This window comes from Oncorhynchus tshawytscha, linkage group LG16, assembly GCF_018296145.1.
Source record: "Oncorhynchus tshawytscha isolate Ot180627B linkage group LG16, Otsh_v2.0, whole genome shotgun sequence".
NCBI lineage: Eukaryota > Metazoa > Chordata > Actinopteri > Salmoniformes > Salmonidae > Oncorhynchus > Oncorhynchus tshawytscha.
In genome coordinates, this window is record NC_056444.1 from 88,324,641 (window position 1) to 88,347,597 (window position 22,957).

Here is a 22,957-nt window from a genome sequence, read left to right on the forward strand (position 1 = left end):
GCAGGTCTGATTGGTTCCAAGTTTAGCAGTTCACATTTTTGCCTACTACTGGTAGCTGATGATATGTGTGTCTACATGTAGGATGTAGGTGCTACTACACCTGCATTGCTTGCTGTTTGGGGTTTTAGGCTGGGTTTCTGTACAGCACTTTGAGATATCAGCTGATGTACGAAGGGCTTAATAAATACATTTGATTTGATTTATGATGCGTCATTTTAACATGGTTCAGCAGCATGGTACAGCCCCAGACAGACACCTGGGACATGGCCGGGGACGAGGGAGGCGGGGCTCTCCGGGTTCCACCTGAGCTGGCAGCCAATGAGGTGGTGACCAGACTACTGGGAGACAACCAGCAGCTCCGAGGTATGTCACTCACACACCACTGGAATACTTTCTTTGATCCACAATGAGACACAGATTGTGTGTGTGTGTGTGTGTGTGTGTGTGTGTGTGAGGCGCTGCAGCGCAGCAACCAGGCCCTGCGTCAGCGCTGTGAGGAGATGGAGGAATGGCAGCGGAGGTCTAGAGAAGAGAGAGAGTTCCTCAGCTGTCGTTTCCAGGAGGCCCGGGCGCTAGTGGAGAGACTGGCCAGGGAGAACCATAGCCTCACCAGCCTGGCCAGCCCCTCCAACCCCGGAGTCAACCAAGGCATGCTGGTCAACGGCCCCAGTTTCAGCCAGGACTCCTGCCCCAACTCCAGCAACTGCAGCTCCAATGGGGGTCCTGGGAGGGGAGGGGAGCAGGAGAAGAGCTCAGAGACCAACGGAACCATGGCATCCTCACTGGTCAGTACGGAGGGAGGAATGGTTGGATTCAGAATACCTAATAAATTCTTGATGAATTCTGTATCCTGTTTAAGTAGTAAACATTATTATTATTTGCTATTTGAATGGAAGGAAATAGAATTTAAATCAGTGAAATTCAAATGTCTCCTCTTAGTAGGCATAGTCTATACAAATATACATCTATAAAACGATCAAGGGAAACAAATGTGAATATTCTAAGTTGTTATATTTCATTAATCACTTAAATTTTGTTCAATATGGGGAAAATACCACATTTTCCAGAATGCATCAGCTTAACCCTCAAGTTTACCTTAAAGTCCTTAAAATAAAAAACTACAAAAAAAGCCAAAGAAATGTTTGGTGGAAATGTATTATAAACACTGGCTCTTTCCATGAGACTGACCAGGTGAATCCAAACACTGGCTCTTTCCATGAGACTGACCAGGTGAATCCAAACACTGGCTCTTTCCATGAGACTGACCAGGTGAATCCAGGTGAGACCTATGATCTCTTATTGGTTTTACACACTCAACAGTTTCCCACGTCTATCAAGAATGGTCCACCACCCAAAGGACATTCAGCCAACTTGACACAACTGTGGGAAGCATTGGAGTCCAAATGGGCCAGCATCCCTGTAGAACGCTTTAGACATCTTGTAGAGGCCACGCCCTGATGAATTGAGGCTGGCAAGAGGGGGTTCAACTCAATATGAGGAAGGTGTTCCTAATGTGTTGGACACTCAGTGTATCTATTCTAAGCACAAAAGGTTAAGAGTATATGAACATTGTTTCTAGAGAAAAGTGATTTTCTTTAGTATCTGGAAGTGTGACTTGTCAGATTCAATTAAAATGTTCAGGTTCTATGGCTGAGTGGGATTTCTGTGAATTTCACTGAATTCAATTTGACTTCCTGTCACTCAAACTCTATATCCTGTGGGATGTGACCAATTCAATTAACATTTAAACTCATGAGTTGAACGTTGTTGAATTGAGCCCAACCCTAGTGGGTAGAGAGATGAATGGATAAAAGAGGTAGGAGAGAATTATCCATCCACACATTATGCTGCATTTCCTGGTTGACAGGTGACAGAGAGAGGGATGGAGAAGAGAGCAGAGGAGAATGAACAGATGATGCTCCACAGCTTGGTAAGAACCTGAGGGAGAAAGGTGTGTTTGTTAAATGCCATTAGTAGTCAGGTGACAGAGAGAGGGATGGAGAAGAGAGCAGAGACCATTAGTAGTCAGGTGACAGAGAGAGAGAGGGATGGAGAAGAGAGCAGAGACCATTAGTAGTCAGGTGACAGAGAGAGGGATGGAGAAGAGAGCAGAGACCATTAGTAGTCAGGTGACAGAGAGAGAGAGGGATGGAGGAGAGAGCAGAGACCATTAGTAGTCAGGTGACAGAGAGAGAGGGATGGAGGAGAAGAGAGCAGAGACCATTAGTAGTCAGGTGACAGAGAGAGGGGATGGAGAAGAGAGCAGAGACCATTAGTAGTCAGGTGACAGAGAGAGAGGGATGGAGGAGAAGAGAGCAGAGACCATTAGTAGTCAGGTGACAGAGAGAGATGGAGAAGAGAGCAGAGACCATTAGTAGTCAGGTGACAGAGAGAGAGGGATGGAGGAGAAGAGAGCAGAGACCATTAGTAGTCAGGTGACAGAGAGAGAGAGGGGATGGAGAAGAGAGCAGAGACCATTAGTAGTCAGGTGACAGAGAGAGAGAGGGGATGGAGAAGAGAGCAGAGACCATTAGTAGTCAGGTGACAGAGAGAGAGGGATGGAGAAGAGAGCAGAGACCATTAGTAGTCAGGTGACAGAGAGAGAGGGGATGGAGAAGAGAGCAGAGACCATTAGTAGTCAGGTGACAGAGAGAGAGGGATGGAGGAGAAGAGAGCAGAGACCATTAGTAGTCAGGTGACAGAGAGAGAGGGATGGAGGAGAAGAGAGCAGAGACCATTAGTAGTCAGGTGACAGAGAGAGGGATGGAGAAGAGAGCAGAGACCATTAGTAGTCAGGTGACAGAGAGAGAGATGGAGGAGAAGAGAGTAGAGACCATTAGTAGTCAGGTGACAGAGAGAGGGATGGAGGAGAAGAGAGCAGAGACCATTAGTAGTCAGGTGACAGAGAGAGAGGGATGGAGGAGAAGAGAGCAGAGACCATTAGTAGTCAGGTGACAGAGAGAGAGGGATGGAGGAGAAGAGAGCAGAGACCATTAGTAGTCAGGTGACAGAGAGAGGGGGGATGGAGAAGAGAGCAGAGACCATTAGTAGTCAGGTGACAGAGAGAGGGGATGGAGGAGAAGAGAGCAGAGACCATTAGTAGTCAGGTGACAGAGAGAGAGAGGGATGGAGAAGAGAGCAGAGACCATTAGTAGTCAGGTGACAGAGAGAGGGATGGAGAAGAGAGCAGAGACCATTAGTAGTCAGGTGACAGAGAGAGGGATGGAGAAGAGAGCAGAGACCATTAGTAGTCAGGTGACAGAGAGAGAGAGGGATGGAGAAGAGAGCAGAGACCATTAGTAGTCAGGTGACAGAGAGAGGGGATGGAGGAGAAGAGAGCAGAGACCATTAGTAGTCAGGTGACAGAGAGAGAGGGATGGAGGAGAAGAGAGCAGAGACCATTAGTAGTCAGGTGACAGAGAGAGAGGGATGGAGGAGAAGAGAGCAGAGACCATTAGTAGTCAGGTGACAGAGAGAGGGGATGGAGGAGAAGAGAGCAGAGACCATTAGTAGTCAGGTGACAGAGAGAGAGGGATGGAGGAAAGAGAGCAGAGACCATTAGTAGTCAGGTGACAGAGAGAGAGGGATGGAGGAGAAGAGAGCAGAGACCATTAGTAGTCAGGTGACAGAGAGAGGGATGGAGAAGAGAGCAGAGACCATTAGTAGTCAGGTGACAGAGAGAGGGATGGAGGAGAAGAGAGCAGAGACCATTAGTAGTCAGGTGACAGAGAGAGGGGATGGAGGAGAAGAGAGCAGAGACCATTAGTAGTCAGGTGACAGAGAGAGGGGGATGGAGGAGAAGAGAGCAGAGACCATTAGTAGTCAGGTGACAGAGAGAGAGGGATGGAGGAGAAGAGAGCAGAGACCATTAGTAGTCAGGTGACAGAGAGAGAGGGGATGGAGGAGAAGAGAGCAGAGACCATTAGTAGTCAGGTGACAGAGAGAGAGGGATGGAGGAGAAGAGAGCAGAGACCATTAGTAGTCAGGTGACAGAGAGAGAGGGATGGAGGAGAAGAGAGCAGAGACCATTAGTAGTCAGGTGACAGAGAGAGAGGGATGGAGGAGAAGAGAGCAGAGACCATTAGTAGTCAGGTGACAGAGAGAGGGATGGAGAAGAGAGCAGAGACCATTAGTAGTCAGGTGACAGAGAGAGAGAGGGATGGAGAAGAGAGCAGAGACCATTAGTAGTCAGGTGACAGAGAGAGAGAGAGGGATGGAGAAGAGAGCAGAGACCATTAGTAGTCAGGTGACAGAGAGAGAGAGGGGATGGAGGAGAAGAGAGCAGAGACCATTAGTAGTCAGGTGACAGAGAGAGAGGGGGATGGAGGAGAAGAGAGCAGAGGAGAATGAACAGATGATGCTCCACAGCTTGGTAAGAACCTGAGGGAGAAAGGTGTGTTTGTTAAATGCCATTAGTAGTCAGGTGACAGAGAGAGGGGATGGAGGAGAAGAGAGCAGAGACCATTAGTAGTCAGGTGACAGAGAGAGAGGGATGGAGAAGAAGAGAGCAGAGACCATTAGTAGTCAGGTGACAGAGAGAGGGATGGAGGAGAAGAGAGCAGAGACCATTAGTAGTCAGGTGACAGAGCGAGAGGGATGGAGGAGAAGAGAGCAGAGACCATTAGTAGTCAGGTGACAGAGAGAGAGAGGGATGGAGGAGAAGAGAGCAGAGACCATTAGTAGTCAGGTGACAGAGAGAGAGAGAGGGATGGAGGAGAAGAGAGCAGAGGAGAATGAACAGATGATGCCCACAGCTTGGTCAGAACCTGAGGGAGAAAGGTGTGTTTGTTAAATGCCATTAGTAGTCAGGTGACAGAGAGAGGGGGATGGAGGAGAAGAGAGCAGAGACCATTAGTAGTCAGGTGACAGAGAGAGAGGGATGGAGAAGAAGAGAGCAGAGACCATTAGTAGTCAGGTGACAGAGAGAGAGGGATGGAGGAGAAGAGAGCAGAGACCATTAGTAGTCAGGTGACAGAGCGAGAGGGATGGAGGAGAAGAGAGCAGAGACCATTAGTAGTCAGGTGACAGAGAGAGAGGGGATGGAGAAGAGAGCAGAGACCATTAGTAGTCAGGTGACAGAGAGAGAGGGATGGAGGAGAAGAGAGCAGAGACCATTAGTAGTCAGGTGACAGAGAGAGAGGGATGGAGGAGAAGAGAGCAGAGACCATTAGTAGTCAGGTGACAGAGAGAGAGGGATGGAGGAGAAGAGAGCAGAGACCATTAGTAGTCAGGTGACAGAGAGAGAGAGAGGATGGAGAAGAGAGCAGAGACCATTAGTAGTCAGGTGACAGAGAGAGAGAGAGGGATGGAGAAGAGAGCAGAGACCATTAGTAGTCAGGTGACAGAGAGAGGGATGGAGGAGAAGAGAGCAGAGACCATTAGTAGTCAGGTGACAGAGAGAGAGGGATGGAGGAGAAGAGAGCAGAGACCATTAGTAGTCAGGTGACAGAGAGAGGGATGGAGAAGAGAGCAGAGACCATTAGTAGTCAGGTGACAGAGAGAGAGAGGGATGGAGAAGAGAGCAGAGACCATTAGTAGTCAGGTGACAGAGAGAGAGAGAGGGATGGAGAAGAGAGCAGAGACCATTAGTAGTCAGGTGACAGAGAGAGAGAGGGATGGAGGAGAAGAGAGCAGAGACCATTAGTAGTCAGGTGACAGAGAGAGAGGGATGGAGGAGAAGAGAGCAGAGACCATTAGTAGTCAGGTGACAGAGAGAGAGGGATGGAGAAGAGAGCAGAGACCATTAGTAGTCAGGTGACAGAGAGAGAGGGATGGAGGAGAAGAGAGCAGAGACCATTAGTAGTCAGGTGACAGAGAGAGAGGGATGGAGAAGAGAGCAGAGACCATTAGTAGTCAGGTGACAGAGAGAGAGGGATGGAGGAGAAGAGAGCAGAGACCATTAGTAGTCAGGTGACAGAGAGAGAGAGAGGGATGGAGAAGAGAGCAGAGACCATTAGTAGTCAGGTGACAGAGAGAGAGAGAGGGATGGAGAAGAGAGCAGAGACCATTAGTAGTCAGGTGACAGAGAGAGAGGGATGGAGAAGAGAGCAGAGACCATTAGTAGTCAGGTGACAGAGAGAGAGAGGGATGGAGAAGAGAGCAGAGACCATTAGTAGTCAGGTGACAGAGAGAGAGGGATGGAGGAGAAGAGAGCAGAGACCATTAGTAGTCAGGTGACAGAGAGAGAGGGATGGAGGAGAAGAGAGCAGAGACCATTAGTAGTCAGGTGACAGAGAGAGGGATGGAGAAGAGAGCAGAGACCATTAGTAGTCAGGTGACAGAGAGAGAGGGATGGAGGAGAAGAGAGCAGAGACCATTAGTAGTCAGGTGACAGAGAGAGAGTGATGGAGAAGAGAGCAGAGACCATTAGTAGTCAGGTGACAGAGAGAGAGGGATGGAGGAGAAGAGAGCAGAGACCATTAGTAGTCAGGTGACAGAGAGAGAGGGATGGAGAAGAGAGCAGAGACCATTAGTAGTCAGGTGACAGAGAGAGAGGGATGGAGGAGAAGAGAGCAGAGACCATTAGTAGTCAGGTGACAGAGAGAGAGAGAGGGATGGAGAAGAGAGCAGAGACCATTAGTAGTCAGGTGACAGAGAGAGAGGGATGGAGGAGAAGAGAGCAGAGACCATTAGTAGTCAGGTGACAGAGAGAGAGGGATGGAGGAGAAGAGAGCAGAGACCATTAGTAGTCAGGTGACAGAGAGAGGGATGGAGAAGAGAGCAGAGACCATTAGTAGTCAGGTGACAGAGAGAGAGAGGGATGGAGAAGAGAGCAGAGACCATTAGTAGTCAGGTGACAGAGAGAGAGAGAGGGATGGAGAAGAGAGCAGAGACCATTAGTAGTCAGGTGACAGAGAGAGAGAGAGGGATGGAGGAGAAGAGAGCAGAGACCATTAGTAGTCAGGTGACAGAGAGAGAGAGAGGGATGGAGGAGAAGAGAGCAGAGGAGAATGAACAGATGATGCTCCACAGCTTGGTAAGAACCTGAGGGAGAAAGGTGTGTTTGTTAAATGCCATTAGTAGTCAGGTGACAGAGAGAGGGGGATGGAGGAGAAGAGAGCAGAGACCATTAGTAGTCAGGTGACAGAGAGAGAGGGATGGAGAAGAAGAGAGCAGAGACCATTAGTAGTCAGGTGACAGAGAGAGAGGGATGGAGGAGAAGAGAGCAGAGACCATTAGTAGTCAGGTGACAGAGCGAGAGGGATGGAGGAGAAGAGAGCAGAGACCATTAGTAGTCAGGTGACAGAGAGAGAGAGAGGGATGGAGGAGAAGAGAGCAGAGACCATTAGTAGTCAGGTGACAGAGAGAGAGAGGGGATGGAGGAGAAGAGAGCAGAGGAGAATGAACAGATGATGCTCCACAGCTTGGTAAGGACCTGAGGGAGAAAGGTGTGTTTGTTAAATGCCATTAGTAGTCAGGTGACAGAGAGAGGGGGATGGAGGAGAAGAGAGCAGAGACCATTAGTAGTCAGGTGACAGAGAGAGAGGGATGGAGAAGAAGAGAGCAGAGACCATTAGTAGTCAGGTGACAGAGAGAGAGGGATGGAGGAGAAGAGAGCAGAGACCATTAGTAGTCAGGTGACAGAGCGAGAGGGATGGAGGAGAAGAGAGCAGAGACCATTAGTAGTCAGGTGACAGAGAGAGAGAGGGATGGAGAAGAGAGCAGAGACCATTAGTAGTCAGGTGACAGAGAGAGAGGGATGGAGGAGAAGAGAGCAGAGACCATTAGTAGTCAGGTGACAGAGAGAGAGGGATGGAGAAGAGAGCAGAGACCATTAGTAGTCAGGTGACAGAGAGAGAGGGATGGAGGAGAAGAGAGCAGAGACCATTAGTAGTCAGGTGACAGAGAGAGAGAGAGAGGGATGGAGAAGAGAGCAGAGACCATTAGTAGTCAGGTGACAGAGAGAGAGAGAGGGATGGAGAAGAGAGCAGAGACCATTAGTAGTCAGGTGACAGAGAGAGAGGGATGGAGGAGAAGAGAGCAGAGACCATTAGTAGTCAGGTGACAGAGAGAGAGGGATGGAGGAGAAGAGAGCAGAGACCATTAGTAGTCAGGTGACAGAGAGAGGGATGGAGAAGAGAGCAGAGACCATTAGTAGTCAGGTGACAGAGAGAGAGAGGGATGGAGAAGAGAGCAGAGACCATTAGTAGTCAGGTGACAGAGAGAGAGAGAGGGATGGAGAAGAGAGCAGAGACCATTAGTAGTCAGGTGACAGAGAGAGAGAGAGGGATGGAGGAGAAGAGAGCAGAGGAGAATGAACAGATGATGCTCCACAGCTTGGTAAGAACCTGAGGGAGAAAGGTGTGTTTGTTAAATGCCATTAGTAGTCAGGTGACAGAGAGAGAGAGGGATGGAGGAGAGAGCAGAGACCATTAGTAGTCAGGTGACAGAGAGAGAGGGATGGAGGAGAAGAGAGCAGAGACCATTAGTAGTCAGGTGACAGAGAGAGGGGGATGGAGGAGAAGAGAGCAGAGACCATTAGTAGTCAGGTGACAGAGAGAGAGAGAGGGATGGAGGAGAAGAGAGCAGAGGAGAATGAACAGATGATGCTCCACAGCTTGGTAAGAACCTGAGGGAGAAAGGTGTGTTTGTTAAATGCCATTAGTAGTCAGGTGACAGAGAGAGAGGGGATGGAGGAGAGAGCAGAGACCATTAGTAGTCAGGTGACAGAGAGAGAGGGATGGAGGAGAAGAGAGCAGAGACCATTAGTAGTCAGGTGACAGAGAGAGGGGGATGGAGGAGAAGAGAGCAGAGACCATTAGTAGTCAGGTGACAGAGAGAGAGAGGGATGGAGGAGAGAGCAGAGACCATTAGTAGTCAGGTGACAGAGAGAGAGGGATGGAGGAGAAGAGAGCAGAGACCATTAGTAGTCAGGTGACAGAGAGAGAGGGATGGAGAAGAGAGCAGAGACCATTAGTAGTCAGGTGACAGAGAGAGAGGGATGGAGGAGAAGAGAGCAGAGACCATTAGTAGTCAGGTGACAGAGAGAGAGAGAGGGATGGAGAAGAGAGCAGAGACCATTAGTAGTCAGGTGACAGAGAGAGAGAGAGGGATGGAGAAGAGAGCAGAGACCATTAGTAGTCAGGTGACAGAGAGAGAGGGATGGAGAAGAGAGCAGAGACCATTAGTAGTCAGGTGACAGAGAGAGAGAGGGATGGAGAAGAGAGCAGAGACCATTAGTAGTCAGGTGACAGAGAGAGAGGGATGGAGGAGAAGAGAGCAGAGACCATTAGTAGTCAGGTGACAGAGAGAGGGATGGAGAAGAGAGCAGAGACCATTAGTAGTCAGGTGACAGAGAGAGAGGGATGGAGGAGAAGAGAGTAGAGACCATTAGTAGTCAGGTGACAGAGAGAGAGGGATGGAGGAGAAGAGAGCAGAGACCATTAGTAGTCAGGTGACAGAGAGAGAGGGATGGAGGAGAAGAGAGCAGAGACCATTAGTAGTCAGGTGACAGAGAGAGAGGGATGGAGGAGAAGAGAGCAGAGACCATTAGTAGTCAGGTGACAGAGAGAGAGGGATGGAGGAGAAGAGAGCAGAGACCATTAGTAGTCAGGTGACAGAGAGAGAGGGATGGAGGAGAAGAGAGCAGAGACCATTAGTAGTCAGGTGACAGAGAGAGAGGGATGGAGGAGAAGAGAGCAGAGACCATTAGTAGTCAGGTGACAGAGAGAGAGGGATGGAGGAGAAGAGAGCAGAGACCATTAGTAGTCAGGTGACAGAGAGAGGGATGGAGAAGAGAGCAGAGACCATTAGTAGTCAGGTGACAGAGAGAGAGGGGATGGAGAAGAGAGCAGAGACCATTAGTAGTCAGGTGACAGAGAGAGAGGGGATGGAGGAGAAGAGAGCAGAGACCATTAGTAGTCAGGTGACAGAGAGAGAGGGATGGAGGAGAAGAGAGCAGAGACCATTAGTAGTCAGGTGACAGAGAGAGAGGGATGGAGGAGAAGAGAGCAGAGACCATTAGTAGTCAGGTGACAGAGAGAGGGATGGAGAAGAGAGCAGAGACCATTAGTAGTCAGGTGACAGAGAGAGAGGGGGATGGAGAAGAGAGCAGAGACCATTAGTAGTCAGGTGACAGAGAGAGAGGAGGGATGGAGAAGAGAGCAGAGACCATTAGTAGTCAGGTGACAGAGAGAGAGGGATGGAGGAGAAGAGAGCAGAGACCATTAGTAGTCAGGTGACAGAGCGAGAGGGATGGAGGAGAAGAGAGCAGAGACCATTAGTAGTCAGGTGACAGAGAGAGAGAGAGGGATGGAGGAGAAGAGAGCAGAGACCATTAGTAGTCAGGTGACAGAGAGAGAGAGAGGGATGGAGGAGAAGAGAGCAGAGGAGAATGAACAGATGATGCTCCACAGCTTGGTAAGAACCTGAGGGAGAAAGGTGTGTTTGTTAAATGCCATTAGTAGTCAGGTGACAGAGAGAGGGGGATGGAGGAGAAGAGAGCAGAGACCATTAGTAGTCAGGTGACAGAGAGAGAGGGATGGAGAAGAAGAGAGCAGAGACCATTAGTAGTCAGGTGACAGAGAGAGGGGATGGAGGAGAAGAGAGCAGAGACCATTAGTAGTCAGGTGACAGAGCGAGAGGGATGGAGGAGAAGAGAGCAGAGACCATTAGTAGTCAGGTGACAGAGAGAGAGGGGATGGAGAAGAGAGCAGAGACCATTAGTAGTCAGGTGACAGAGAGAGAGGGATGGAGGAGAAGAGAGCAGAGACCATTAGTAGTCAGGTGACAGAGAGAGAGGGATGGAGAAGAGAGAGAGACCATTAGTAGTCAGGTGACAGAGAGAGAGGGATGGAGGAGAAGAGAGCAGAGACCATTAGTAGTCAGGTGACAGAGAGAGAGAGGGGATGGAGAAGAGAGCAGAGACCATTAGTAGTCAGGTGACAGAGAGAGAGGGATGGAGAAGAGAGCAGAGACCATTAGTAGTCAGGTGACAGAGAGAGAGGGATGGAGAAGAGAGCAGAGACCATTAGTAGTCAGGTGACAGAGAGAGGGATGGAGGAGAAGAGAGCAGAGACCATTAGTAGTCAGGTGACAGAGAGAGGGATGGAGGAGAAGAGAGCAGAGACCATTAGTAGTCAGGTGACAGAGAGAGAGGGGGATGGAGAAGAGAGCAGAGACCATTAGTAGTCAGGTGACAGAGAGAGAGAGAGGGATGGAGAAGAGAGCAGAGACCATTAGTAGTCAGGTGACAGAGAGAGAGGGGGATGGAGAAGAGAGCAGAGACCATTAGTAGTCAGGTGACAGAGAGAGAGGGGATGGAGAAGAGAGCAGAGACCATTAGTAGTCAGGTGACAGAGAGAGAGGGGGATGGAGAAGAGAGCAGAGACCATTAGTAGTCAGGTGACAGAGAGGGATGGAGAAGAGAGCAGAGACCATTAGTAGTCAGGTGACAGAGAGAGGGATGGAGAAGAGAGCAGAGACCATTAGTAGTCAGGTGACAGAGAGGGATGGAGAAGAGAGCAGAGACCATTAGTAGTCAGGTGACAGAGAGGGATGGAGAAGAGAGCAGAGACCATTAGTAGTCAGGTGAGAGAGAGAGGGATGGAGAAGAAGAGAGCAGAGACCATTAGTAGTCAGGTGACAGAGAGAGAGAGGGATGGAGGAGAAGAGAGCAGAGACCATTAGTAGTCAGGTGACAGAGAGAGAGGGATGGAGAAGAGAGCAGAGACCATTAGTAGTCAGGTGAGAGAGAGAGGGATGGAGAAGAAGAGAGCAGAGACCATTAGTAGTCAGGTGACAGAGAGAGAGAGGGATGGAGGAGAAGAGAGCAGAGACCATTAGTAGTCAGGTGACAGAGAGAGAGGGATGGAGAAGAGAGCAGAGACCATTAGTAGTCAGGTGAGAGAGAGAGGGATGGAGGAGAAGAGAGCAGAGACCATTAGTAGTCAGGTGACAGAGAGGGAGAGGGATGGAGGAGAAGAGAGCAGAGACCATTAGTAGTCAGGTGACAGAGAGAGGGATGGAGAAGAAGCAGCAGAGACCATTAGTAGTCAGGTGAGAGAGAGAGGGATGGAGGAGAAGAGAGCAGAGACCATTAGTAGTCAGGTGACAGAGAGGGAGAGGGATGGAGGAGAAGAGAGCAGAGACCATTAGTAGTCAGGTGAGAGAGAGGGATGGAGGAGAAGAGAGTAGTCATGGCCAGGCTCAATCAAGCTAGTCGTCTTGATTACTTTCTTATGTCATTCTCTCTGCCACCAAAAGTTAGTGTTGATAGGGATACTGTCAGACCATCACATAATTGGCATGTACACTACCGTTCAAAAGTTGTTTTTGAAAAAAGCAATTGATCCGAAATACAGTGTAGACATTGTTAATGTTGTAAATTACTATTGTAGCTGGAAACGGCAGATTTTTAATGGAATATCTACATAGGTGTACAGAGGCCCATTATCAGCAACCATCACTCCTGTGTTCCAATGGCACGTTGTGGTAGCTAATCCAAGTTTATCATTTTAAAAGGCTACTTGATCATTAGAAAACCATTTTGCAATTATGTTAGTACAGCTGAAAACTGTTGTCCTGATTAAAGAAGCAATAAAACTGGCCTTCTTTAGACTAGATGAGTATCTGGAGCATCAGCATGTGTGGGTTTGATTACAGGCTCAACATGGCCAGAAATAAAGAACTTTCTTCTGAAACTCATCAGTCTATTCTTGTTCTGAGAAATGAAGACTGTTCCATGTGAGAAATTGCCAAGAACCTGAAGATCTCGTACAACGCTGTGCACGTTGGCAATAGTCAAGGGCTTACATGTGTTACATATCTATACGGTATGTTACAGGAGAAGGTCAATTTGACACAGAACAGCACAAACTGTCTCTAACCAGAATAGAAAGAGGAGTGGGAGGCCCCGATGCACAACTGAGCAAGAGGACAAGTACATTAGATTGTCTAGTTTGAGAAACAGACACCTCACAAGTCCTCAACTGGCAGGTTCATTAAATAGTACCCGCAAAACACCAGTCTCCATGTCAACAGTGAAGAGGTGAATCCGGGATGCTGGCCTTCTAGGCAGAGTTCCTCTGTCCAGTGTCTGTTCTTTTGCCCATCTTAATCTTTTCTTTTTATTGGCCAGTCTGAGATATGGCTTTTTCTTTGCAACTCTGCCTCGAAGTCCAGCATCCCGGAGTTGTACATGTACTGTAGTTAGTGTATTGCAGTTAAACTACAAACAACACTACAGTACACTAACTACACTACAGTATTAACTACAGTACTCAATCTACACTACACACTGTAGTGTGTGTAGTGTAGGTTGTGTACTGAGTGTAGGTAGTGTGTGTGTGTGTCAGTAGTGTAGGTTGTGTACTGAGTGTAGGTAGTGTGTGTGTGTGTCGGTAGTGTGTGTAGTGTAGGTTGTGTGTGTAGTGTAGGTAGTGTGTGTGTAGTGTAGGTAGTGTGTGTAGTGTAGGTAGTGTGTGTAGTGTAGGTTGTGTACTGAGTGTAGGTAGTGTGTGTGTAGTGTAGGTAGTGTGTGTAGTGTAGGTTGTGTACTGAGTGTAGGTAGTGTGTGTAGTGTAGGTTGTGTACTGAGTGTATGTAGTGTGTGTAGTGTAGGTTGTGTACTGAGTGTAGGTAGTGTGTGTAGTGTAGGTTGTGTACTGAGTGTAGGTAGTGTGTGTAGTGTAGGTTGTGTACTGAGTGTAGGTAGTGTGTGTAGTGTAGGTAGTGTGTGTAGGTAGTGTGTGTAGTGTAGGTTGTGTGCTGAGTGTAGGTAGTGTGTGTGTGTAGTGTAGGTTGTGTACTGAGTGTAGGTAGTGTGTGTAGTGTAGGTTGTGTACTGAGTGTAGGTAGTGTGTGTGTAGTGTAGGTAGTGTGTGTGTAGTGTAGGTAGTGTGTGTAGTGTAGGTAGTGTGTGTAGTGTAGGTAGTGTGTGTAGGTAGTGTGTGTAGTGTAGGTTGTGTACTGAGTGTAGGTAGTGTGTGTGTGTAGTGTAGGTTGTGTACTGAGTGTAGGTAGTGTGTGTGTGTAGTGTAGGTTGTGTACTGAGTGTAGGTAGTGTAGGTTGTGTGCTGAGTGTAGGTAGTGTGTGTGTGTAGTGTAGGTTGTGTACTGAGTGTAGGTAGTGTGTGTGTCAGTAGTGTAGGTTGTGTACTGAGTGTAGGTAGTGTGTGTGTGTAGGTTGTGTACTGAGTGTAGGTAGTGTGTGTAGTGTAGGTTGTGTACTGAGTGTAGGTAGTGTGTGTAGTGTAGGTTGTGTACTGAGTGTAGGTAGTGTGTGTAGTGTAGGTTGTGTACTGAGTGTGGTAGTGTGTGTAGTGTAGGTTGTGTACTGAGTGTAGGTAGTGTGTGTAGTGTAGGTAGTGTACTGAGTGTAGGTAGTGTGTGTGTGTAGTGTAGGTTGTGTACTGAGTGTAGGTAGTGTGTGTGTGTAGTGTAGGTTGTGTACTGGTGTGGTCTGTGTGTAGTGGGTTGTGTCTGTGTAGGTAGTGGGTTGTGTCTGTGTAGGTAGTGTGTGTGTGTGTAGTGTAGGTTGTGTACTGAGTAGGTAGTGGTGTGTGTGTAGTGGTCTGTTAGTGGGTGGTCTGTTAGTGGGTGGTCTGTTAGTGGGTGTTCTGTTAGTGGGTGGTCTGTTAGTGGGTGGTCTGTTAGTGGGTGGTCTGTTAGTGGGTGGTCTGTTAGTGGGTGGTCTGTTAGTGGGTGGTCTGTTAGTGGGTGGTCTGTTAGTGGGTGTTCTGTTAGTGGGTGGTCTGTTAGTGGGTGGTCTGTTAGTGGGTGGTCTGTTAGTGGGTGGTCTGTTAGTGGGTGGTCTGTTAGTGGGTGGTCTGTTAGTGGGTGGTCTGTTAGTGGGTGGTCTGTTAGTGGGTGGTCTGTTAGTGGGTGGTCTGTTAGTGGGTGGTCTGTTAGTGGGTGGTCTGTTAGTGGGTGGTCTGTTAGTGGGTGGTCTGTTAGTGGGTGGTCTGTTAGTGGGTGGTCTGTTAGTGGGTGGTCTGTTAGTGGGTGGTCTGTTAGTGGGTGGTCTGTTAGTGGGTGTTCTGTTAGTGGGTGTTCTGTTAGTGGGTGGTCTGTTAGTGGGTGGTCTGTTAGTGGGTGGTCTGTTAGTGGGTGGTCTGTTAGTGGGTGGTCTGTTAGTGGGTGGTCTGTTAGTGGGTGGTCTGTTAGTGGGTGGTCTGTTAGTGGGTGGTCTGTTAGTGGGTGGTCTGTTAGTGGGTGGTCTGTTAGTGGGTGGTCTGTTAGTGGGTGGTCTGTTAGTGGGTGTTCTGTTAGTGGGTGGTCTGTTAGTGGGTGGTCTGTTAGTGGGTGTTCTGTTAGTGGGTGGTCTGTTAGTGGGTGTTCTGTTAGTGGGTGTTCTGTTAGTGGGTGTTCTGTTAGTGGGTGGTCTGTTAGTGGGTGGTCTGTTAGTGGGTGTTCTGTTAGTGGGTGGTCTGTTAGTGGGTGGTCTGTTGTGGGTGGTCTGTTAGTGGGTGGTCTGTTAGTGGGTGGTCTGTTAGTGGGTGGTCTGTTAGTGGGTGGTCTGTTAGTGGGTGGTCTGTTAGTGGGTGGTCTGTTAGTGGGTGGTCTGTTAGTGGGTGGTCTGTTAGTGGGTGGTCTGTTAGTGGGTGGTCTGTTAGTGGGTGTTCTGTTAGTGGGTGGTCTGTTAGTGGGTGGTCTGTTAGTGGGTGGTCTGTTAGTGGGTGGTCTGTTAGTGGGTGGTCTGTTAGTGGGTGGTCTGTTAGTGGGTGGTCTGTTAGTGGGTGGTCTGTTAGTGGGTGGTCTGTTAGTGGGTGGTCTGTTAGTGGGTGTTCTGTTAGTGGGTGGTCTGTTAGTGGGTGGTCTGTTAGTGGGTGTTCTGTTAGTGGGTGTTCTGTTAGTGGGTGGTCTGTTAGTGGGTGGTCTGTTAGTGGGTGTTCTGTTAGTGGGTGTTCTGTTAGTGGGTAGTGGGTGTTCTGTTAGTGGGTGGTCTGTTAGTGGGTGGTCTGTTAGTGGGTGGTCTGTTAGTGGGTGGTCTGTTAGTGGGTGGTCTGTTAGTGGGTGGTCTGTTAGTGGGTGGTCTGTTAGTGGGTGGTCTGTTAGTGGGTGGTCTGTTAGTGGGTGGTCTGTTAGTGGGTGGTCTGTTAGTGGGTGGTCTGTTAGTGGGTGGTCTGTTAGTGGGTGGTCTGTTAGTGGGTGGTCTGTTAGTGGGTGGTCTGTTAGTGGGTGGTCTGTAGTTAGTGGGTGGTCTGTAGTTAGTGGGTGGTCTGTAGTTAGTGGGTGGTCTGTAGTTAGTGGGTGTTCTGTTAGTGAGTGGGTGTTCTGTTAGTGAGTGGGTGTTCTGTTAGTGAGTGGGTGTTCTGTTAGTGAGTGGGTGTTCTGTTAGTGAGTGGGTGTTCTGTTAGTGAGTGGGTGTTCTGTTAGTGAGTGGGTGTTCTGTTAGTGGGTGTTCTGTAGTTAGTGTTCTGTTAGTGGGTGGGTGTTCTGTAGTTAGTGGGTGTTCTGTTAGTGAGTGGGTGTTCTGTTAGTGAGTGGGTGTTCTGTTAGTGAGTGGGTGTTCTGTAGTGAGTGGGTGTTCTGTTAGTGAGTGGGTGTTCTGTTAGTGAGTGGGTGTTCTGTTAGTGAGTGGGTGTTCTGTAGTTAGTGGGTGGGTGTTCTGTAGTTAGTGAGTGTGTGTTCTGTTAGTGAGTTGGTGTTCTGTTGTTAGTTGGCGTTCTGTTAGTTGGTGTTCTGTTAGTGGGTGTTCTGTAGTTTGGGTATTCTGTTAGTGGGTGGGTGTTCTGTGAGTGGGTGTTCTGTTAGTGAGTGGGTGTTCTGTTAGTGAGTGGGTGTTAGTGAGTGGGTGTTCTGTTAGTGAGTGGGTGTTCTGTAGTTAGTGGGTGTTCTGTAGTTAGTGGGTGGCTGTTCTGTAGTTAGTGTTCTGTTAGTGGGTGGGTGTTCTGTAGTTAGTGGGTGTTCTGTAGTTAGTGGGTATTCTGTAGTTAGTGGGTGTTCTGTTAGTGAGTGGGTGTTCTGTTAGTGAGTGAGTGTTCTGTTAGTGGGTGGGTGTTCTGTTTAGTGGGTATTCTGTAGTTAGTGGGTGTTCTGTTAGTGAGTGGGTGTTCTGTTAGTGAGTGGGTGTTCTGTTAGTGAGTGGGTGTTCTGTTAGTGGGTGGGTGTTCTGTTAGTGGGTGGGTGTTCTGTTAGTGGGTGGGTGTTCTGTTAGTGGGTGGGTGTTCTGTTAGTGGGTGGGTGTTCTGTTAGTGGGTGGGTGTTCTGTTAGTGGGTGGGTGTTCTGTTAGTGGGTGGGTGTTCTGTTAGTGGGTGGGTGTTCTGTTAGTGGGTGGGTGTTCTGTTAGTGGGTGGGTGTTCTGTTAGTGGGTGGGTGTTCTGTTAGTGGGTGGGTGTTCTGTTAGTGAGTGGCCGTTCTGTTAGTGGGTGGGTGTTCTGTTAGTGGGTGGGTGTTCTGTTAGTGGGTGGGTGTTCTGTTAGTGGGTGGGTGTTCTGTTAGTGGGTGGGTGTTCTGTTAGTGGGTGTTCTGTAGTTTGGGTATTCTGTTAGTGAGTGGGTGTTCTGTAGTTAGTGGGTGTTCTGTAGTTAGTGGGTGTCCTGTAGTTAGTGTTCTGTTAGTGGGTGGGTGTTCTGTTAGTGGGTGGGTGTTCTGTTAGTGGGTGGGTGTTCTGTTAGTGGGTGGGTGTTCTGTTAGTGGGTGGGTGTTCTGTTAGTGGGTGGGTGTTCTGTTAGTGGGTGGGTGTTCTGTTAGTGGGTGGGTGTTCTGTTAGTGGGTGGGTGTTCTGTTAGTGGGTGGGTGTTCTGTTAGTGGGTGGGTGTTCTGTTAGTGGGTGGGTGTTCTGTTAGTGGGTGGGTGTTCTGTTAGTGGGTGGGTGTTCTGTTAGTGAGTGGCTGTTCTGTTAGTGAGTGGCTGTTCTGTTAGTGGGTGGGTGTTCTGTTAGTGGGTGGGTGTTCTGTTAGTGGGTGGGTGTTCTGTTAGTGGGTGGGTGTTCTGTTAGTGGGTGTTCTGTAGTTTGGGTATTCTGTTAGTGAGTGGGTGTTCTGTAGTTAGTGGGTGTTCTGTAGTTAGTGGGTGTCCTGTAGTTAGTGTTCTGTTAGTGGGTGGGTGTTCTGTTAGTGGGTGGGTGTTCTGTAGTTAGTGGGTGGGTGTTCTGTAGTTAGTGGGTGGGTGTTCTGTAGTTAGTGGGTGGGTGTTCTGTAGTTTGTGGGTGGGTGTTCTGTAGTTTGTGGGTGGGTGTTCTGTAGTTAGTGTGGGGTGTTCTGTAGTTAGTGGGTGGGTGTTCTGTTAGTGAGTGGGTGTTCTGTTAGTGAGCGGGTGTTCTGTTAGTGAGCGGGTGTTCTGTTAGTGAGCGGGTGTTCTGTTAGTGAGCGGGTGTTCTGTTAGTGAGCGGGTGTTCTGTTAGTGAGCGGGTGTTCTGTTAGTGAGCGTGTGTTCTGTTAGTGAGCGGGTGTTCTGTTCTGTGAGTGGGTGTTCTGTAGTTAGTGGGTGCTCTGTAGTTAGTGGGTGCTCTGTAGTTAGTGGGTGCTCTGTAGTTAGTGGGTGCTCTGTAGTTAGTGGGTGCTCTGTAGTTAGTGGGTGTTCTGTTAGTAGGTGTTCTGTAGTTAGTTGGTGTTCTGTAGTTAGTTGGTGTTCTGTAGTTAGTGGGTGTTCTGTAGTTAGTGGGTGTTCTGTAGTTAGTGGGTGTTCTGTAGTTAGTGGGTGTTCTGTAGTTGGTGTTCTGTAGTTAGTGGGTGTTCTGTAGTTAGTTGGTGTTCTGTAGTTAGTGGGTGTTCTGTAGTTAGTGGGTGGTCTGTAGTTAGTGGGTGTTCTGTAGTTAGTGGGTGTTCTGTTAGTAGGTGGTCTGTAGTTAGTGGGTTTTATGTAGTTAGTGGGTGTTCTGTAGTTAGTGGGTGTTCTGTAGTTAGTGGGTGTTCTGTTAGTGAGTGGGTGTTCTGTTAGTGAGTGGGTGTTCTGTTAGTGAGTGGGTGTTCTGTTAGTGAGTGGGTGTTCTGTTAGTTGGTGTTCTGTAGTGAGTGGGTGTTCTGTAGTTAGTGGGTGGGTGTTCTGTAGTTAGTGGGTGTTCTGTAGTGAGTGGGTGTTCTGTTAGTGAGTGGGTGTTCTGTTAGTTGGTGTTCTGTAGTGAGTGGGTGTTCTGTAGTTAGTGGGTGGGTGTTCTGTTAGTGAGTGGGTGTTCTGTTAGTGGGTGGGTGTTCTGTTAGTGAGTGGGTGTTCTGTTAGTGAGTGGGTGTTCTGAAATGAGTGGGTGTTCTGTTTTTGTCCGCAAAGCTTCTATTGAAATTCTGTCTGTCCCCTTCCCACTCTCTCTCTCTCTATAGCCCTCAGAACGAGGGAACGGGTTTCTCCAGCTGCTGAAGAGCCACAAAGAGAAGTTGGATGAAGGGATGACAGATCTGAGGTTGAGGAATGAAGAGCTGGAGAAAGAGAGGGATGAGGGAAAGCGGGAGAGAGACTGCCTTCGTCGCTCAGTTGAGGAACTCAAAACCAAGCTGGTTCAGGCGCAGGTAGTGTGTGTGTGTATGTTGTTGGGGTCATTCATCTCCCGAGTGCAGAGGGACGCCACTACAACCTCGTTCGATTCCAGGTCGTGACCGGGAGATCCCAAGGGATGTTCACAATTGGCCCACTATCGTCAGGGGGAGGGCCGGGTCGTCAGGGGGAGGGCCGGGTCGGCAGGGGATTCCTAGTCTCAGCGCTCTGTAGCGACTCCTTGTGGCGGGGCGGGCTCCTTCAAGCTGACCTCACGTCGAACGGTGTTCCCTCTGGTTTGTCTGACTCCTGGCTTAAAGAGCAGTGTGATTTGGCAGAGCATGTTTCAGAGGACCTATGTCACAACCTTTGCCTCTGCTGGGCCCTCTGGGGCGTTGCCGCGCAGTCAATGTCGTAACAATGCTGGATACCACTAAATGAAATGGACTAAAATGTGTATAAAAATATTCAAATGGAAGGTAAAGGCATGCTTGTGTTTCTTAGAGCTGTGGTGTTACCGAGGAAACGGTTCAACATTCCGAAGCCCCTCCCCCATCTGACAGGTATGACATCATTCCCTCGTCACTACCTGCAACGCGTGTGTCCTTGTGTGTGCGCTGATGTTTCTGCCTCCTGTTTCCTCAGCTCCCACCTGGCCAAACTCACAGAGCAGCTACAAGCCACACAGTGCAGGTAAGAACTGTCTAGTGTCTCTCTATTTTGCCTTGTAATACTAAATACCTGTGTGTGTGTGTGTCTGTGTGTGTGTGTGGTGTGTAGGTACAGAGAGCTGCAGGAGAAGTTAGATTCCCTCCAGAAGAGTTCAGCTCAGAGAGACAGAACTGAAGTGCTGCTTAAACAGAAGGACAAAGACTGTGCCCAGGTATACACTACACACATACTATACACTATACTACACACTACACACACACTACAGACTACACTACACACTATACTACACACACACTATACACTACACTACACACTACACTACACACTACACACACACACACACTACACTATACACTATTCTACACACTACACTATACTACACACTATACTACACACTACACTATACTATACTACACACTACACTATACTACACACTACACTATACTACACACTATACTATACACTACACTATACCACACACTATACTACACACTACACTATACTACACACTACACTATACTACACACTATACACTACACTATACTACACGCTACACTATACACTACACTACACACTATACTACACTGCACTATACTACACACCATACTACACACTATACACTATACTACACTGCACTACACACTATACTATACTACACACTACACTACATTATACACTACACTACACTATACACTATACCACACACTACACTATACTATACTACACACTATACTATACACTACACTACACACTATACTACACTATACTACATGCTATACTACACTGCACTATACTACACACTATACTGTACACTACACTATACTATACTGCACTACACACTATACTATACTACACACTACACTATACTACATTATACACTACACTATACCACACACTACACTATACTATACTACACACTATACTACACACTACACTATACTACACACTACACTATACCACACACTACACTATACTATACTACACACTATACTACACACTACACTATACTACACACTACACTATACTACACACTATACACTACACTATACTACACACTACACTATACACTACACACTACACTATACACTACACACTATACTACACTATACTACATGCTATACTCCACTGCACTATACTACACACTATACTACACACTATACACTACACTACACTATACTACACTGCGCTACACACTATACTATACTACACACTACACTATACTACATTATACACTACACTATACACTATACCACACACTACACTATACTATACTACACACTATACTACACACTACACTACACACTATACTACACTATACTACATACTATACTACACTGCACTATACTACACACTATACTACACACTATACACTACACTATACTATACTGCACTACACACTATACTATACTACACACTACACTATACTACATTATACACTATACTATACACTATACCACACACTACACTATACTATACTACACACTATACTACACTACACACTACTACAATACACTATACTACACACTATACACTACACTATACACTATACTACACTATACACACACTACACTACACTCACGACACACACACAGCCCTGTCCACAAACACTCACAACACACACACACTACACTGCACTCACGACACACACACCACCCTGTCCACAAACACTCACCACACACACACCGCACTCGCCACAAATGGCGCAGGAGGATAATTTTTTAAACTTATTTTGTACATGTTTCTGCGACCGTCTCTTATGACCGAAAAGAGCTTCAGGACATCATTACAGAGATTACTCACCTCGTACTGGAAGAAGATTTCATCTTTAACGAGTCTGATGTGAACGATCTGAGACCAGATCCCTGTCATTCATATGAAGAAAGGAGGGAACGTCCGGGTGCCTTGTGAGAATTCGTAAGCGAGTGGGTAACCTGCCTCTACCATCCGTTCTATTGGCCGTGCAATCATTGGAGAATAAACTGGATGAGCTCCGTTCGAGACTCTCCTACCAACGGGACATTAAAAACTAATATCTTATGTTTCCCTGAGTGGCTGAATGACGACATGAATAACATACAGCTGCCTCTGGTACGACGAGGGGTGGCGGTCTGTGTCTATTTGTCAATAACAGCTGGTGCACAAAATCTAATATTAGTATTTCATGATAAGCTGTAGACTACACTATTTACCAAGAGAGGTTTCATCTATATTTTTCATAGCTGTCTTATTTCAAAATTCGAAAGGCACTCGCACATCTGAGCAATCTTTTTTGCAGGTGCATGGTAACAGTTGAACAAGATGAAGGAAACCGCACACTTCTCTTGATAGTCTCACTGATCTTTAACCTCTCTAGGGTACGCTAGCGTCCCACCTCGTCAACGGCCAAAGAGAGGAGTCACAAAAAGCAGAAATAGAGAGAAAATGAATCGCTAACCTTTTATGATCTTCATCAGTTGACTCTCATGGGACTTCATGTTACACAATACATGTATGTTTGGTTCGATAAAGTGCATATTTATATCCAAAAATCTCAGTTTACATTGGCACGTTATGTTCAGTAGTTCCAAAACATGCAGTGATTTTGCAGAGAGCCACGTCAATTCACAGAAATACTCATAATGAACATTGCTAAAAGATACAAGTGTTATGCATGGAATTTTTGATGCACTTCTCCTTAATGCAACCGCTGTGTCAGATTTCAAAAAAGCTTTACGGAAAAAGCACACCATGCTATAATCACCATGCACTCAGAGACCAAAACAACCCAAACAGATATCCGCCATGTTGTGTAGTCAACAGAAGTCAGAAATAGCATTATAAATATTCACTTACCTTTGATGATCTTCATCAGAATGCACTCACAGGAATCCCAGTTCCACAGTGTTTGTTTTGTTCGATAATGTCCATCATTTATGTCCAAATACCTCCTTTTTG

The 22,957-nt window shown here is 47.7% G+C and overlaps 1 protein-coding gene across 4 annotated transcripts in view; it reads left to right on the forward strand.

The window, feature by feature from the left end:
* Window positions 1-22,957, forward strand: part of LOC112239880 (NF-kappa-B essential modulator) — a 58,092-nt gene that overhangs the window by 10,691 nt on the left and 24,444 nt on the right. For 2 of the 4 annotated variants that reach the window (XM_042299868.1, XM_042299871.1), the window contains exons 2-8: window positions 230-363; window positions 454-785; window positions 1,868-1,930; window positions 19,201-19,386; window positions 19,856-19,914; window positions 19,997-20,044; window positions 20,132-20,234. In XM_042299868.1, the coding sequence (XP_042155802.1) occupies window positions 234-363; window positions 454-785; window positions 1,868-1,930; window positions 19,201-19,386; window positions 19,856-19,914; window positions 19,997-20,044; window positions 20,132-20,234 (921 nt within the window). In that variant the 5' untranslated portion in view covers window positions 230-233. The remainder of the gene's footprint in view (window positions 1-229; window positions 364-453; window positions 786-1,867; window positions 1,931-19,200; window positions 19,387-19,855; window positions 19,915-19,996; window positions 20,045-20,131; window positions 20,235-22,957) is intronic. The other 2 variants (XM_042299869.1, XM_042299870.1) reach the window with 2 other exon arrangements.